Below are 16,320 nucleotides of genomic sequence, written 5' to 3'. Positions count from 1 at the left end.
CAACAAAGAGAACGCCTAAGTATTGGTTGCTCTAGTGTAGATCTGCTGACTCGAATGAGCAGATACCATTCTAATTAAACCTCTCGCCATCAGATCCCTGATCGCCCTCCGGGCAAGAGACCCATTAATCTGGCAAACACAACAACCGAGCAAACACAATCAATTTGCTGCTGCAAATTTAATGCCAATAAAAGAATATCAAAGAAAATGGGATCCAAGCATGAAAGTTTTCAACCAGTAGAAGGAACTCCTTGGTCTATTATACATGGATGCACAGGAATAGGGGGTATTTTCATTCATTGTCCACCCTTTCTGTTGCAGTGTTTTTCAGTACCACAACACAGCAATTAAGAACAGAAAATCTATGTGAAAGAATGACCCAACTGTTGGAATAAAGCTATCGATTGTTATTTGTTTTGATATATTGCAGTCGGTAACGTAAAGTGAATTGGGTGAAAGTGCATAAAGAGAGGGATTCGAACCCTCGGTAAACAAAAGCCTACATAGCAGTTCCAATGCTATGCCTTGAACCACTCGACCATCTATCCTACATAATAATTATGACCTAGAAACCGAGTAAAAGCACCCCTTATTAACCAACCTCATAAAAAACTGATACGGCAAATCTAACAATTGGATAACTAGGGAATGGTTTTAATTGATCATGAATCAAATTTCAGCTGCAAATTCAATCATATGTTCTCCCGTAAATGATAATGCATGCTCTCCAATAGATGCCAATTCAACCCCCCTCTCTAGTCCCATGCAGCGTCTTGGTAGTCCCCAATTTTTTGACTGTTTGTTTTGCCGAGTGGCTAACTCAGTCTGGGCAGAAACTTTTGACAAATGAATCCTACCAGTCCACAAAGTTTTAGTCCCAACTAATTTGTGGAACATGATAGAACTAGGTGACCATTAACAACATCAAACACAGTTTTTTTTTTATGAAAGAAAAAGAGAGATTAAAATACGAAAGATATATCTACATCATTTCCCTGGTAAACAAAAGACTGCCTTTCCCTAACAGAGCATACTGTGCCACCTTTGTGGCCATAGAGATAATAGAAAACTCATGTGGAACAAAAAAATTAAAATTCATCAGATAAGCCAGTGATCTTAAAAAAAAAAGCGGTATAAGAGGCCATGGCCATGCTATATGGATTGAAGCAGGAAGAACCACTTGATTAGGAAAAACCAGGTCCAACAAATCATGGAAATAAGTACACATTTATAAATTCACATAAAAAACCCATATTCATTTGGAATGTCTAGCAAATGTGAAGCTCTTCCATTGCATAATTATGGCCCCCTACTCCTCAAGGCATATCAACAATCATACTGTTAAAAGGTTTAAGCCCACCACATGGTTAATATCAAAATATACCATTGGAGCATAAAGCAGTGACATAAAGAAAAAGAAAATAAGAACAAACTAAAAGTTGAAACATTAAAGCCTAATCCCAAACCCATGTGATAATGCTCAATACAGCAAACTATATAGTTGGGCAAAAAATATAAATGCAGATCAACGTACAAACTAACATATTTAAACATGTTTTTTTTTCACTGTAATTTTAGCTTTACTTTTAATACCATGGTCATTTAAAGAGCTTGGGAATAAGTCACAAGTACAAATGAAAACAGATTAATCTTTGCAAAAGATTTTGAACATCATCAGCAAACAAGAGATGACATGCTTCCACTCCTCTTCATGCCAAAGCTAAAAATAATTGTTAGCTCTTCATGTTTTGTGATGGACATCCTAAGATGTCTAATCTTTAGAAACCTATAAAGCCAATGGAGCATGAAGGATCCCTGTTCTTCCAGAAGATAAATTACAAAAACCGAACAGTTTCATCTCATCATTATGCAGAAACATTTCCCCAGGCACATCTATTTACTATGGAAACATTTCCATTGTGAAATCAGCATCTAGAAACACTTGCCCAAGTCTTCTTAGTCTAGTCAGCTTAAATAAAGGAGCAATGAAGAAAATAAGAATACACACTATTAAACTATAGACCAATCAACCGTTTAATCCAGTACATTGGAAACGATACATAGAACTTATCAGAATGAATAGCCCCCCTTTAACAGTCATTGAAGTATTGTTCCACCCAAGGAGCCTCTAAATAATAACTTGGCCAAGTGGGTGAAAACATAGTGGGTAAAACCATTCAGATACATACATCATTAATACAACCAACCAGGTATTGCAAAGATCACCAAAGTTGTGCTTCACTAATCTATCAACTTCAACAACTTCAATATTACTCACACTACAGCTGCATATTTATTAATCTATATGTCACACTAATTACCCATCAGCAATGTGGACATCATCTAATCATTATGATTGTAGCATTTAACGGTTAACAGCCAGCGTTTTAATCCAACAACATATCACTCAATTTCACCGGATCTAGGAAACAAGACATTATAGATATTAAGCCAATTATATGAAAGACAAACAGACTTACCCTTAATCTGTCGGACAGAATGGAAGGAGTGATGAGTTTGTATTTAGGTGCTTCCGAGAGGAGCTTATCATAGGTACCCTGGTCAAACAACACCATATTGTTCACCTTCTCCTTTTGCTTTCCCTTGCTCCACTTCTGCATATTAGATGTAAAACATAAAAGCATTAAGAACAAGGAAACAAAATAAATGGCTTATATGTTCAATTTAGTTAAGAAACCAAGCGAACTAAGAAGAAGCCGGAAGAGGAAAACATTGGCAAAAGAAAGGCATTAGAACATAAATGGAGTTCAAACTAAAATTGATAATGCAATCAAACGAGGGAACAGACACCAACTTCACACTGAGAAACAAAGTGAAAGAAATAATGGGGGGGAGAGGAAGGACAGAAAGTCTTCTTTTAACCTTCTTCTTTTGTTTACCACCGCCAGATTTGGCGGGCTTGGAAGACGGAGGAGGAGCCTTATCTTTCTTTGGTGCCTGAGAACAATACACAACAATGTTCGTTTGAGTCAATCTATTGATCGTTTAAACCAAGCAGAACGGCAAAATTAGCTAAACCAGGAGAAAAAGGGACTATTGTTCACCATCTGATTGAAGTAGTGCAAACTGTAAAGTCTCCGACGAAGAGTATAAGGAGAAGAGAGCAAAGATGCGCAGTCGCTGAAAGAAACCCTAGGCGGTCGTCGTTTGGAGCATTTTATAGCGACAACTCTACGGTTGCACATTGGACGGGCTGGTCCGGACCAGGTCATCTCAGCCGGACTGTTCTTAGCAGGCCTGGGCTGGACCAAAATGAGCCTGGTGAAGCCCAGATTCAATCCAGAGATGTCAAAATTATGAGCGAACCGAAATGACCCAGCCCGAACCACACCGAACTCTTAGTGGGCAGATTTTAGATTGTGGTATTATGTCTCGAAAACTGAGCCGAACCATACTGGATACCGAAAGAACCTGACACCAAACCAAAATCGACTCAAAACCCATACTGAAATCGAAACCAAACCAATCTACTCCGATAACAAACTGATAAGACCTTGAAACCCATTAAAAAGCAAGCAACAAGGGATAAGCGAGTAAGCTAATGCTAGCCCTTTGATTGCTCCAACGCGCATCAGTACTCAATTCAGGGAAGGAGATCGACCAAACAAGAGAGAGAGCGGACAAGCGGACAACTTAGACCAATGATAAAGACAAGGGAAGGAGATGTGCTACAGACAGGGATAACGATTGTTGACGAGATGACGACTAATATGAATTCTTGAGCTTTGCTTACGGCGGGACACTACTATATGAAAACTACGAAAAAAGGATTGGGTTTCTCAGAGAAGAATGAGACAATAGGTTTCATTTAGTAGTATGAATGCTACGTTAGGCGATTGGAAGTGATGGCTCTCGAGGCAGTACAGTACACTGAACACCAACCCAATCTCGATTTCCTAGATATGCTCCTAGACTAAAGACGAAGCTCCTTATTCTCTTTCACTACACCGACTGGACACGGATTGGAGTCACAACGACTAAAGGGAGGCGAAACAAGATCATTTTTTTTTGCATATTTTTATATAAATGTGTATGTTAAACCAAACCCAGACCAGATCGAAACCGAAGCCAACCATATAACAAACCAATACAAGAAACCGATGCAAAACCAAAACCGGCTCAAACCGACCGATTGACACCCCTATTCAATAGTAATGGTAACAGGTCAAACTTGGTCGGCTTGCTCTATCATACTCATAAATGATAGCACATTCCGCGCCAAGGTATTAGCTTTTTTTTTCTCTCTTTTTTTTTTGATAGGTAGGGGGAGATGTAGGATATGAACCAGGAGGCTTAAACTCAAGATCTCCAGTAGCCATGGGCCTTTACGCACCACAAGCTACCAAGTGCACTAGGCACTTGACCACATCTAATTTGTTGATAGTCCTTGAAATGTAGTTGTAAGAGACATTGGTGTAAAAAAAAAAACAAAAAAGAGCTTAAAAATCTGATGTCTTGGAGTATTGTTGCAATTGTGAGGGGGGGAGCAGCAAAATTTGCAGATAAAGAATGCTACTCGGTCGTGCATCTTGCATGGTTCTCGGGCCTTGGGCTTGGAAATTACCGTCTTGCCCCCATCTAAAGGTGGAAATCCAAGTCACCCAAGGATCTTTGTGTATCTAGGAATGGGAACCACGCAAGGCGCATGACTTGGTTGCGTTCTATTACCCTAATATATATTTTTGGTAAACAGGGATTTTACTGAAGAGGGGAGTGTGTACAACCAATAGATTCATTCACACAGAGATCATGAAGCCATCGAATGGAGTTCGACAAATCTGTCACACACACAAGAGACAAGGCTTTCCTAGCCAGGGCATCTGAGATAACATTCGTAGCCCTTTGGAACAAAAGAAAATAAAACTGAGGAGAAAGACTGTATAAGCCTGTGAACATCCGCTATCAGATCCTCCACCTCCATCACAGGTGTTTTTCGACCTTCAATAAACAACATTGCATCCCTATTATCGGTCTCAACAAGGATATTCTCAAAGCCTAACTCCAAAGCTGAAATCAGAGCACTGCGAATAGCTAGAACCTCCCCTTGAATAATAGACCCAAAGCACTGTGAGGAATGGACAATGCCTTGCGCTGAGCATCAGTATGATCTCGAAAAATCAAGCCCAAGCCACCCGTTGCTTTATCTTTTGGTACAGCCGCATCACAGTTTATCTTGATCATTCCCACAGGTGGGGGCTCCCAGTGGTGACAAGTCTGGGGAGTGCCATCAACATCATTTGGAATTTGCATACCCAGCTTCAGTGTTGCTGTTACGAATTCCAAGTAAATCTTCTCTACTACTAATAACCTCACTAGGCGTCCAAGCCTTACCATTGAAAGCCAACTCATTTCGTGCTCGCCAAAGATACCAGCAAATAAAAGAGACTTTTGAGAGTGAGTCACGAGCTTTTCTCTTACCCTAATATTTACATCATATTTTATCTCCTACTAACAAACATAGGAAATTTTTCCATGTAATAAGGCTCATGTTCTTTGTGCCGCAGCGTAGGCTACACCCAGACACATGGGCGTGCCACTCAGGGGGTAGGATGGTCATTGCACCCACCCCCATGTGTCTGGGCGCAGCCTGCGCCCCGACACAAAGAACATTCTCCCAATTTTCCATGTAAAATTTTTCAAGTGAAAGTACTATATTTAAAATTTTGCATGGAAACAAATGAATCCTTAAGGGTGTAATCATCAAAAGGGGGCGCCACATGTAAACTTTTGGACCAACTAAAAGAGTTTAGCTTCACTTTGAAAAAGGCTGAACAAGTAACCTTTTACATTTAATTTAAGGGAAAAGAAACTGGCAGCATGACGCTAGACATGAATGGAGGCAAAATGACCATCCTGCCCCTTTGAATTAAAAAAATTCTACATTCCTACACCTGTTGATGCTCCCATGAACACTTTAACGATGAGCATCTATTTGAATCGATCATTTTCAAGATCTATCAACTAGTCTCTTCAATGTTCGATTCCACTCTATGTAAGAATAACATTTTTGTGAATGCAACTCCGATCATTTTAATATGATTTTTTTAAAAATACATTATAGATTTTGAATGCATTTCAAACACAACCTTAGGTAAGATAAGAATTTGAAACAGTTGGATTGCATTCATCACTGTGAACAGTAGTCATGCATTAATGCTTCCACTACTCACTGTACTGCCATTATTTAAGGCCTCAAAAACTTAAAAGCAGCTTTTGGCAGAAACTTCAAAGGCACATCATATCAGAGTTGGGCAGAATCAGCACCAACCTTGCATGCGAGACTTGACTATATGAAGCCACTATCTCAATGGAGTCATTTCAGTCTGTCTTTCTATCTATCTATATCTTCCAATGGGCTCTGCTAAGTGGAACCCTAAATAATACCATGTGCTAAGCTATACTGAACTGAAAGAAATGAATTGCTACCGTTCAATCATGCTAAGTAACAGTAGTGTGTGTGCTGCCATCAATAAAGCTTTGAACCCTAGATTTCTGGAACACCAGCCATGATGCCCATGACCCCAACAACTAGGCAACAAATTTTACAATTATTGTCAAACGCATTATTTTGTACATGACAGGAAGAGAGAAGAAGCCCAAATGAAACAAACAAATGAAAAAATAAAAAAGGTCAAAAGTTAAAAAAAGAAATAAAAAATAAATTTGAAGAACACTCCAAAGCATGGTTTGGGATGTGCTCCTCTTTCGGTGGTGTAAATGGACTTGAGTCATCCACATCAATTTATAAGAATAAATAATAAAAAAATAGAAAATTTTCATTTCTTTCTTCCAATTTTGGTTTTTGACAAGACTTAAAGTGTCCAATGCTTGATTCAAAAGATTCTCTCCTTATTATTTCCAATGCGTGGATGAAAGTTTGCCACGGAGGAGTTGCCAATGGAATCTATGGATTGCACGCTTAAGGTCCGTTTGGTAATGTTTTTATTTAAAAAAATTATTTCTGAATCAGAAAATTAAAAAAAAAAAAAAAAAAAAAAAACACTTCAATTCATTTGGAGTATTTATGTAGAAAATAACATATTTGGTAACATTGAGTAAAAAGTTTTTCAGAATCTAAAAATGATATTTATAATAAACCCCATCTTTTATTGATCTTTTCCTTTGGGATTTTCAGCTATCTATACTTTTCAACTAATTACTTTAATTACCACTTGATCAACTATTTTTTACTGGAATTTGACACAATCCACAAAACTATAGCCCCATTTAACCTTATCATGTGGCCAATATTTGTGTTGTCCACTGATTTCAAAGTAGGCATTCATGTCTGGGATCTCCCTTGCTTAACCATAAGAATTGTACTTTCCTCCTCCCCATAGAGGGGTATCCTACCTTTCCTTCATTTGTTTTTTTGTGTGCTGGTGGGGGTTGTTTAAATCCTACCTTCACATTGATCACTCATCTTGTTCTCCTTTAAACTATGCCTTTTTTTTCTTTTGCTTTTTTAAGTCTTACTGATGGAATATGTGAGTGATCCCTAACCCAAACTAGGGGCTTTCTTATGCACTCATGTCCACCAATGATGATAGAGATGGTAAATGCATGAACCCTCTTCTTTTGTGTCCCTTTTCCTGATCTCTCGATCTCTCTCTCTCTTGGGTTCTCTTCTCTATTTTTATTCCTTCTCCCACATGCAAGTTGTATCTAATCCTGAACGTTTTGTCCATGCCTTACAAGTAGGGATGTAAATGAAGCAAGTTGGACACATGAGTATTTAGAGTCAAATAAGTTTTGTATATTCCAAATTCCAGTCAATATTTGAGATCTGAATTAGAATATACCAAGAATTGAGATATTTGAATTCCAATATATTCTTAACATTGGATGATTTGATATAAAACATTTTCTATTATATGAAACGAAAATTAAACACATTTCCATAATCTTAAGGCTCCGTTTGGTTGCAAGAGGAATTAAAGAGAAGAGAAGTGAAATTTTCATACTTAAAAAAGAAACTTTTTTAATCATTACTCCATGTGACATCATGTGATAATATATCTAACTCCAAATCATTCCATATTTGGTTATTAAATTTCACTTTACTTTGCATCTATTTCCCTTTGGTTTAAAATGTAAAATAAATATTACATGTAAAATGTATCTTTACTAGATATGATAAGAAATTTAAGTAGTTTATACAATTACATGGGGTAATGATTACAAAAGTTTCTTTTTTAGGTTTGAAAAATTTTCCTTCCCTTCCCTTTAATTCCCCTTGCAACCAAACGGAGCCTAAAGGATTAATTAAGAAGGGTTTGTTACATCAATATTTGTTTGTGACTGAGATTTTATAGACATGTTGTTTATAATCTATTAATTCTTAGTCTTATCAATTCAAAACTTAAAAGTATTAAGTGGAGAGAGCACCTCAAGTGTACAACGACACTATGGACTAGAACAAACCTATGTTGTAGAATAACTTCCAACGTCATAACATGTCCAATCCAATGTCTAATGCTTTAAAATATTTTGAAGTTTGATTATAGGGAGAAAGATCACTAATTAGGTACGTGAAATCACCACCGCACCCCCATGGAAAGGCATAATTTTTCAAGGGCATGACAGTCATTAATTCCGTGTATCCTTGTGTCTGGATGCAGGGGCAGCGTATCGCACGCGCCCATGTAGCATTCTCTTTCCCTTAATTATATTTGAAGACATGGGTCGTTTGAAAAAACAAGGTAAAATCCCCATAGATACCATAAGCTATATGATTGAGATTGGTAGTACTACACAAAATGACATCCACCACATCACTAATCTTCATAAAATGGCGGTGATTCAATATTACTGGAGGTTAAGCCAATCTTGGATGATATTATTTATTTATCGTCCCTTCAATCTTATTTCATGTATTTTCTCTTATGTTTTAAGGGAGCAAAATAGATTTGTTGATTCCTTGAGGGCTCTGTCAGTAAAATGTACAATAGTTTGACCTAATTCCAGTCCATAGATTGTGAAGTTTGTTGCTCCTCCACCTATGTGTACTACACATTGATTAAATAAAATTGTTGTTTCTATACCTCCTAAAAAAAATTTAGTATCGTAATTTTCGAAATACATATTCTTGAGGTCGATTCTGATTCTTCCTATTTTGGAATGGCCAATTCACTTTCCATTTATAAGATTCAAACAGAATCTAACCAATTCTGGTCTGATCCAGGTCGGAATCTGATATGCTTATAACCTTGATGTAAGTACCTATAATATTTTTTCGGTGGGGGGAAGGGGGAACACAGAGAAATGGGGGAACTATAAACGATCAAGTCAGACACTGCACGCTTACCATATGCAAAGCCTTGTTGCACCATAATGGTCCCGATGACGAATCTAACTATTTATCTCTCTTTGGTTCTATAAAACTATAATGGATGCAAATTCATGGCTTGCACTTGTGAACTAAATTTGAGAGAGAGAGAGAGAGAAAGTTCTATATGGGAAGTGGGAACTAGGGTTTAGAAGGTTTTTTTTTGTGCCGATTTCCACTGAATTCTGGTCGATTCCAATCTGACGGACTGATCCAGATCCCAATTCCCGTTTTTTGGACCCCTGATTGGGATCGCATATTCCCCAATCTGTTTAGTAGTCCTTTCTCTATAAAAGCAGGAAAAAAGCAGGAAAAGAACACTAGTGTACTTGAGAAAGACATCTGTTAAACTGAAGTTTCCAGTTTTGGTAGGTTCCCACTTCCAACTTTTCCGTATCTATCCCTTCTGTATTCAATTACAATTACAAACCTCTCTCTCGCTCTCTCAAGCTATAAAACCTGATCATAACTTAGTTGAAACCAAAACAAAGCATTGGAGAAGAAGAATTCTTCCAAAAACATATATTTCTAATTTTAGGGTTACTAGGCTAGCATGGATATTGAGAAAGTGTTCCACATGGTAGGAGGAAATGGAGAGACAAGTTATGCCGCAAATTCATCACTCCAGGTCTCTCTCTCTCTCTGATCTCTTTCTCTTTCTGATCATCATGACTCTCTTAATTTTGAATCTTAATTCGTTCTTATCCTTAACAATAGTCAGAGCTCGATTGATCGGCCAGTGTATGTTGTTTGAATAAAATGGATTTTTTTTTTTGTTTTTTGAAAATTGATTTTGAATCCAGAAAAGGGCTTTGGATATGGTGAAGCACATAGCAACAGAATCCATTGTGGACCTTTATCTCGCAACAACTCCACAAAAAATGGCAATAGCAGACCTCGGTTGCTCCTCGGGACCCAATACATTATCGGTGATCGGTGATATCATTGATGCCATCGACAGAGCACGTCGTCGTAATTTCATGGTTACAACAACCAACAGGACCACAGAAATCCAAGTGTTCCTCAACGATCTTCCGTCCAACGATTTCAATTCCATCTTCTTGGCATGGCCAGATTTCTGCAAGGAGAAGCTCATCAGTAGTGGTAGTAGTAAATGTAATGGACGAAACGATAGATCCCACCCGCCATTTGTTAGCATAGCAGGAGTTCCCGGTTCTTTCTACGGCAGACTTTTTCCCAGCGATACCTTGCATTTCATTCATTCCTCCTTCAGTTTGCATTGGCTCTCTAGGGTAAACTCCTTTACCCTTACCTTTCTTTTTAGTTCTTTCACAATTGCCCAAGCTTAGGTTGCTTGCTCAACCAAATCACATTAGGATGGAGAAAGGTGTAAGTGTTTGCGGTCATCTATTTAAAATGGGAAAAGGTTCTTTGATGATACACTAGGACAGTAGCACCTCTATTTCTATCCCTCCCCGGCCTTCAATGTTCTCTGTGCCGGATACATGGAGGTGGGCAAAATGACCACCCTACCCCTTGAATGGCAGGCCCATGTGTCTGGGCGCACACTGAGTGAAAAGGCCGGGGAGGGATAGAAATAGAGGTGCTAGTGTATCATCAAAGAACCTTGAATGGCAGGCCCATGTGTCTGGACAAAATGACCACCCTACCCCTTGAATGGCAGGCCCATGTGTCTGGGTGCACACTGAGAACATCAGCCCATTAAATATAAGACCTAGTTATTTTACTCATGGCGAAGGAGGAATTCTTTCATCATTATCCTCAGTTCATCTGATTGGACTAAGGAGAATGTTCGACCCAACAGGGGTGAGAGTTAATGATGATATGAAGCCAAATCACCAATGATGAATGGTAAAAGAATTCCTTATACTCCATGGGTGAAGTATATCCTAAGGTTTCAAAATTGGCTTGGTTTCAAGATGTAGAATCAATGTTGAATCACCACTTAACGGGGTTACTAGGATTGGGCCTCATTCTTGGGTATGTGGGACACCAAGTACATGTATCTTTACTAATTTTTATCCTATGCTGTAACTGCACGGTGTTGTACTGCATCGTGCGGCACTGTAGAGGCCATGTGCGCCATGTGGGGCCAGCTATGCCACATGGCCTTTGTAGCGCCGCACGATGCAGTACAGCACCGTGTTGTAATAGCAGAGGATAATGATTCGTATCTCCACTGATCAACCAATTTCTAGACGATGGAGCAGATCCTAAAGAAATCCCACTTCCTCATGAATTTATCTTGAATCAGGATCTTTTGGCTCAACTTCATCCCAATTTTGCTGAGGGAGCAACCCCATTTTTCACCTTAAATTGGTCATTTTCATTAAGTACAACGAAAGATACAACTTTTGTCCATGCATCAAGTTGACAGCATGTACTTTAAAAAGCCCGGCTTTTTCTTCACCTGTGGTGAAGAGGGAATTTCTTCACCCAACTCCCCTTATTGTTGTCAATGAGACTCTTGACAGGGAATCCCTTCACCGTGGGTCCAAATGAAGCCTATGGTTGGCATTAAAATCCATTGGCTTTCACGGGGTTACCACACAAGCCCTCAACCACAGGTGGTCTTAATTAGTGGGCAGGGCTTTGTTGCCCATTGCAACCCCTACTCCTTGCTTGCTCTGCAAACACAAGCTCCCTCCTGCAGAAGGGTTTTAGTAATCGATATCGGTATCAGTTTCCGTCAATATCGATCTGGATCAATCCGTATCGATCAAGTTTATCTCTATTTTCTTCAAAAAATTAGATTTTTATTTACAATTTTTTCCCTTGTCAGTATCGATCCACCGATACAAGATCAACTAGAAATTACTATTGGGCTACACCGATATCGATACGAATCGACCGATCCGAAGCATGAACGATGGAGTGATGGACCAATTTACTATTTAAAACTAATCATGAGCTTCTTCTTTTTTTTTGATAAGTATCATGAGCTTTTTTTCCTTTGTTTAAAGAAAAAAATATTGAAGCCTTAATAAAAGAGTGAGTACTAATCATCAATTCATTGAACAACGATGGGTTTAATTAGGTCCCTCCAGCAATTTACGACCAAGAAGGCAAGTCTATTAATAAAGGCAAAATATACATATCGGAAGCCAGCCCTCCATTGGTATCAGAAGCCTACTTGATGCAATTTCAGGAGGACTTCTCTTTGTTCCTCCGATCAAGATCTCTGGAGCTCAAATCTGGAGGACGCATGGTGTTGACCTTGTTGGGAAGGACTGGCCCACATCATACTCATAGTGCTAATTCTTTGCTCTGGGAGCTTCTCTCCCGTTCCTTTGCCATCTTAGTTTCTCAGGTACTTACTTAGTTATAATTAAGTTTGAATTATAGTTTAACTATGCATGGCCGATAATGGTGTCAATTGGGATGATTCCTTACCGGTTCTGATCCTAATTAAGGGGATCAATCCCAAACCCGTTCCATTTACTAAATGGTTCAAGAAAAAAAGGGTCCAATTAGGATGGTCCGATTCCAATTCTAATTGGTTCCTTGTTGGGCTTTCGGTTCTAGACCAGCAGAAAAATCCATCTCGGAACCGTTCCATCCAATTTAATAAATGGTCCCAAATTAAGCTTCTACAACCATTTCATTTAATAATAGGATGGATTTGTTCCTGGAGAAGGTGGACCTTGGTGCAACGGTTAGGTTGTTCCATTGAGACAAAGTGATCATGGGTTCAATTCTCTGGAAACAACCTCCTTGCAAAGCAAAGGTAAAACTGCATATATATCATGATCTTCTCTAGCAGTGGTGGGTGCTCTGTGCATTAGGTATGCCCTTTTATTATGGATAGAATTAATAAAGTTGATTATGATGATGCGTGTGCTTATTGCTTAATTAGGGTGACATCGATGAGGAAAAACTAAACTCCTATGAGATACACTTCTATGCGCCTTCCAAAGAAGAGATAGATGATGAAGTGAGGAAAGAGGGTTCCTTTGCAATTGATCGATTGGAGCTGTTCGAAATAGAAAGCAACATGAACAAGAGCAAGAGTAATGGGTCAACAGCAACTTATGGAACCACAGTGGCAACGAGTGTCAGAGCTATTCAGGAATCATTGATCCGCCACCACTTCGGAGAACATATCGTCGATGATTTGTTTGGAATCTATGGGAAATTAATTGACGAGGAAACAGCAAAAGGAGAGATCAGGCCCATCTCGTTTATTGTAGCTTTGAGAAAGAAGGTTTGAGAATATTGATAGATGAAGAATTTAACTGAGCTATGACTTACGAGTGGATATAAAAGGCTCTGTCGCTTTGCCGCTGTGGTGAGGGACACTGGGTCCAGCTTGGCAGCATACCACTTGGCTGGACTGGACCTACTACCATGTCCTGAGCTAGCTAGCCGCCTTTGGGCCAAATTGCAAGCCCACTGTTTCTTTTTGTACCTTTTTAAGTATTGTTGTACTCCAAACCACTAAATGTGCGTAGTTCTATATCTAAATTCATGGTGTGCTTGTTATTGTAATTTGATGGGAACCAAAAAATAAAGGGAAATTTACACATACCACTCCTGAGGTTTGACGAAAGGATATTTTCACCCCCAGTTTTAGAAAATTCTGCGTACCCCCTGAGGTTTGCAAACGGTAACAAATAAGTTGATTCCGTCAGTTTATGACTAACACTGTTAAAAATTAGATTTGAATTGACGGAATTGCCCTTCTAAGAAGAATCCAAAAAAAAAAAAGAGATGAATGGACTAAATTACCCTTACAAAGGAAAAAAAAAAAAAAAAAAACCTGCAACTCATCTTCCCCAATTCGATTGGGGAAGATGAGTTGTAGGTTTCAAAACCATAAGGATTTTTCTTTTGTTTCTGTAATTATGATTAAGAGAAATAAAAGGAGTGGGTTTTAAACTGGAAAACCCTAGGCAATTGGGTTTCAAAACACTTTTCAACCATTTAGAAATTTAGGGTTTGAAATTGAGGGAAAATCCCAAATCCCCTTTCGCACTTGTAACTCGTCTTCATCCCCATGACTCTGTTGTTCCATCAATACTTGTGGATATCTCGTCCTCCACTACCAACTGGGGAGGGGCAAGCGTGAGATCCAAATAGGATTAACATATTTATGGTCATGGATGATGGGTTGCAAGTGCAAAACAGAGATTGTTGAGAATGGTGGATTGAGATTGGTTCTGGATATTCTAAGCAGAGGTTTGAAGATGGATTGTCGCCAAATCGCAACTGCTACTTTGTTTTATCATTCTTCAGTGGAAGAGTACAGGATTTTGATAGGAGAAATACCAGATGCAGTCCCCTCTTTGGTGAACTTGATAAGAGATCCGATTGCTACGGTACCGATTTCTGGTCCACCTTTTGGGCGCCAGTTAGGGCTGGCTGGCACGGCATGAACCCTCTTCTAGCACTGCAAGAACTAGCAGGCGAAGCCCATGTTTGAGTTTGTGATCCCGCAAGGATTCTTCACAAACTGGAACGCATCCTCAAAGCTCTGGCTATGGTTGAGAATTCCTCTCTCTCTCTCTCTCTCTCTCTCTCTCTCTCTCTCTCTCACATACTCTCTGCCATTAATGGGTCATAATAGTGATGGTGATGCTGAAGATAATATTAGCTATGGTGATGGTGATTGTAAATTGCCAATAAGATTCTAGGTGTTGTAAGTGCAAAACAGACTTCCATGCCATTAATGGGTCATAATAGTGATGGTGATGTTAAGATAATATTAATGCTATGGTGATATGATTGTAAATTGCCAATAAGATTCTAGGTGTTGTAAGTGCAAAGAATAAAGAGACTTCCGCAATGTGTTGTCGCCATGAAATTCAATATAGCCAACTTAATTGCATTATATACGAGAGAGAAAGAAAAGAGAGAAATTAAATGGATAGTGGGGAATCAATTCAAAGAGATAGAAGAGAGAGATGGGTTTTGTTGTCAAACCTCGGTGATTAAAAATAAGGAGGGTTGAAAACTCATCTTCCCAATCAATTTTGGGGAAGATAAAGAGTTTTGCTATGGTTTTTTTTTAATCTTTTTGGGTTCTTCTTAGAAGGGCAATTGTGTTGAAGTCTAATTTTTAACGCATGTAGTCATAAGACACGGGTGGTGAAATGACCGCTTCACCTCTTGTGAATTGAAAAATCCCCTATTTTTTTATGAGTAGTTATTCATAAATTACAAATATAATTTTTTTTCAAAAAACAAATTACAAATATCGATATAAAAAGGGGGTATTTGATTGAATTGGGATCCAACATTGGACACATGGATAATCTAGACCATGTCCTCAATCAAATGGTTGGAATGGACAAAATTATAGATCTATATGATACTAACAATTCGGCTTACCTTTTTTTTTTTTTTTTGGGTATAGTTTTGCAATTTTGGCAAAAAATTGTGAGAGAAAGAAAGAAGGGAAATTATCATCACTATTCTTAAACCAAATAAGGAACCGTATAAAATATATTCTTTTTAAAATTTTTTATTCAAATGTGGATGATAAATTCTTTTCAATTTTAGTGTTTGGGAAAAGTTTGGTGGACTATGATCCTAACAAATAAGGGTTTTTAATTTGTTGAAGATGTAAAAAAATTGGTCCAAACATTTAAAATAAGACCTAAACCAAATAACAACAACAACAAACTCAATCTTATCCCAACTTAATGGGGTCGGCTTCAAGGATCTAAACAAAACAAAGTAAGGGAAATGAGGTCGAATAAGGAAATGAAGAGATGGGAAAAGGGGGTTGAGAATGACATTTTAAATGGAAAATGGAAAATGATAAATGAAAGACGAACACAAAAGAAAAAGAAAGAGAGTTGACTGTGATAGGAAGGAGGTACAACCGAACAAGTCATGAGATTTTTAGCTAAATGGGGTCCGCTACATGGATCCTTGCCCTCTAATGGGTTTTATTCGAGGTCATACTTGGTATAAGACCTAGACTATGCATGTCTTTCCTCACAACTTCTTGTATGGTCATTTTAGGCTTTTCCCTAACTCTTTTA

The 16,320-nt window shown here is 38.4% G+C and overlaps 2 protein-coding genes across 2 annotated transcripts; one reads left to right on the top strand and one right to left on the bottom strand.

Annotated features, from left to right (window-relative positions):
- On the bottom strand, window positions 1-3,124 carry LOC122661092 (40S ribosomal protein S25-2). Its single transcript, XM_043856408.1, has 4 exons — window positions 3,066-3,124; window positions 2,884-2,958; window positions 2,481-2,615; window positions 1-129 (listed from the first exon to the last, which is right to left on the bottom strand). The coding sequence occupies exons 1-4, from the start codon at window positions 3,066-3,068 to the stop codon at window positions 16-18; spliced, it is 327 nt and encodes a 108-aa protein (XP_043712343.1). The 5' UTR covers window positions 3,069-3,124; the 3' UTR covers window positions 1-15.
- A 6,679-nt stretch (window positions 3,125-9,803) lies between these two features.
- On the top strand, window positions 9,804-13,582 carry LOC122662170 (probable methyltransferase TCM_000336). Its single transcript, XM_043857739.1, has 4 exons — window positions 9,804-9,977; window positions 10,153-10,602; window positions 12,369-12,641; window positions 13,188-13,582. Exons 1-4 carry the CDS (start codon window positions 9,903-9,905, stop codon window positions 13,539-13,541), a joined length of 1,152 nt encoding a protein of 383 aa, XP_043713674.1. The 5' UTR covers window positions 9,804-9,902; the 3' UTR covers window positions 13,542-13,582.
- The last annotated feature ends 2,738 nt before the right edge of the window (window positions 13,583-16,320 follow it).

This window comes from Telopea speciosissima, chromosome 5 (genome assembly GCF_018873765.1).
Source record: "Telopea speciosissima isolate NSW1024214 ecotype Mountain lineage chromosome 5, Tspe_v1, whole genome shotgun sequence".
Taxonomy (NCBI): Eukaryota; Viridiplantae; Streptophyta; class Magnoliopsida; order Proteales; family Proteaceae; genus Telopea; species Telopea speciosissima.
Note: the sequence above shows the minus strand (reverse complement) of the source record. Positions and strands in the feature narration are given on the sequence as shown.